Here is a 2,500-nt window from a genome sequence, read left to right on the forward strand (position 1 = left end):
ATCTTGCTGATCATAAGTTTACAATGCATGTTCACCTCTCCAATGTTTAATTTTTTTTGTATAAAAGTATATAGTATTAAGTTCATTGTTTCATCAGGAAGCTGGTAAGAAATTAACTCCTGTATGTGGGCCTGGCTACACAGGATTAAAGAATCTAGGAAACAGGTAGGTGAGTTTTTGTGTCATAAACATGCTGAATTAGTTTGTGTGTTTGGTTTGTCAAAATTCCATTCTTGTGTGTTTTCTCTCCGCCCTCCATCTTATGAACATCACTGATTGCCTTTCAGTTGTTACATGAATTCTGTGATGCAAGTTCTATTTTCATTGCCAGAGTTCAAGCAAAGGTTTGTTAATGCGATACAGATCTGCTGCTCATATTGTATATATTGCAGCTTTAAAAATGGCCTAAAATGGATTGGGAAAATGCTGTATGATTCCTTTTCACTTTCAGATATGGTGATAGATGTGCCTCAATATTTTCTAAGGCTCCTGCTAATCCTACTGGGGATTTCAATGCTCAGATGTAAGAATGAATCCTCCCTTCTACAGTAGTAAGGCCATATGTGTATTCATTCAAGAGGATTTCACAGTATATGTTTTACTCAGGATTGTAGAATTCATGGAATTTTTTATTTTGAATTGTCCTCAATCTGTCAGATGTTGTACAGAGTTGAATACACCATTTCACCTGTTATACACAGCTCTATTTCGCACACTCTTCGTGAAAAATAGAACATGCTACAGACACCTGTCGGCACATAATCCTCGACATACGAGGGTTTGCTGTAGCGTGAAAATAAAATAAATAATACACCTTGATGTTCTTTTCCTCCAAAAATATTAATTATAATGTGGATACCAGAGGAGACGATTATATCCTCTGGTAACTGGTGTACTTGAATAGTCTAAGTAAAGTACTGAGCTATTTTCTCCAGCCACCTAATTTGAACATGCTTTTTTTTTCATTTCAACAAGGGCAAAGTTTGCTGATGGTGTTCTGTCAGGAAAATACTCTCCATCACCAGATAAAGAACCAGAGGAAATCACTGAACCACAAGGAGATCTGGTAAAAGATATTTCACATTGTCTTTTGCTTTGTATTCATCTCATAACTCCAACCTTGACAAATATGAAAAAAGACTGTTCCCAAGAACGCTTCCTCTTCGATTTGCAAACATTATCTCCACAGGTTATTTCCGATCTTTATACTTAGGGTTCAGAGACCCGTTTCTCGAAAGTCCTGACAACTTTTACGGCCCGAAAGGCATTTATGAAACTGCCAGGGCAGGGTGTAGGTATGGCGCAGTGGTGAGAGCACTTGCCTCCCACCAATGTGGCCCAGGGTTCGATTCCTCGACTCGGTTTCATATGTGGGTTGAGTTTGTTGGTTCTCTACTCTGCACCGAGAGATTTTCTCCGAGTACTCCGTTTTCCCCTCTCCTCAAAAACCAACATTTGACTTGATTTGCGTTGATTGTCAATCTCACTTTACAGTGTCCCCAATCAGTGCTCCAGCGCTAAATCGACTAGACACTTAAATAAAGATCCTTTCCTTTTCTTTCCATCTGCCTGTTTGATAAGCTGGTCTTTTAAAATGTTTCAAGATAACAAAAAGCAAAATGATTTTGAAGGAAGATAACTCAAAGCCTCTCTGTTCTTAAGATGGACGAGGAGTTTTGACACCTGAAAAAGACCCGAAAAGTCTTGGGAGCTCCGAGAAACTTTCACGCAACTGTATTCTGTGCGAACCAATCAGTTAACAGCATTATCTTTCCGTTATTTTCAACGTCAACAATACATTTATGTTTCTTCGTTTTAAATACTTTGCTTCACATTTGCATTTAAACTAGCCATTCCTCATATGCGATATGTGGATAAATAAAGTTAGTTACTGACTTACTTTGAAACGGGCCTCTGGACTCAATAGAGTAATCAACCTGGCCAGCAGCGCTTGCGCAGTGGTGACTGTGCTTGCCATGATCCACCAATAAATTATGTCCCAGATTGGTGTGGGTTGAGTTACTTGGTTTATTTTTTTGGTTCTCTGCTCTGAAAGGTATTTTTCCAGGAATTCTCCTCTGATTTCATGCCAACATTTGATTTGTTTTGCGGTTTTCATTTGATTTGATTGGCAGTCTCCATTAGACCGCTGCACTTTCTCTGCAGTTATAAAACCCTAATAATTATTGTTGGTTCGACCTTGACCTAAACTCTTGATCTTCCGGAACTTAGTTACAGTTTCTCTTCAAATCAACACTTTGAAATGTCAGTTCGTTCTAAATCAAAGCGAAAAAGGTCACCTCTTGAAAATACCACCACAATTTCCCATATTGGCTTACAATGTACTTTATTATAGAGCGTTTTTACATGACGTCACGGCGGCCATGTTGGTATTCCAAAACAAAGAAATGGCGGCCATGATGGTGTACCAAACTAATCCTCCGGGAATTGAACACTATTTTTATGCAGTCTAATATGACTGCTGGTCACGTTAGTGAAA

At 38.6% G+C, this 2,500-nt stretch overlaps 1 protein-coding gene across 2 annotated transcripts in view; it reads left to right on the top strand.

Moving 5' to 3' along the window:
• The window catches only part of LOC138051147 (ubiquitin carboxyl-terminal hydrolase 5-like), a 31,240-nt gene that overhangs the window by 15,666 nt on the left and 13,074 nt on the right, over positions 1–2,500 (top strand). For both annotated transcript variants that reach the window (XM_068897303.1, XM_068897302.1), the window contains exons 12-15: positions 98–165; positions 288–344; positions 452–523; positions 976–1,066. In XM_068897303.1, coding sequence (XP_068753404.1) covers positions 98–165; positions 288–344; positions 452–523; positions 976–1,066 — 288 coding nt within the window. The remainder of the gene's footprint in view (positions 1–97; positions 166–287; positions 345–451; positions 524–975; positions 1,067–2,500) is intronic.

This window comes from Montipora capricornis, chromosome 6, assembly GCF_036669925.1.
Source record: "Montipora capricornis isolate CH-2021 chromosome 6, ASM3666992v2, whole genome shotgun sequence".
Taxonomy (NCBI): Eukaryota; Metazoa; Cnidaria; class Anthozoa; order Scleractinia; family Acroporidae; genus Montipora; species Montipora capricornis.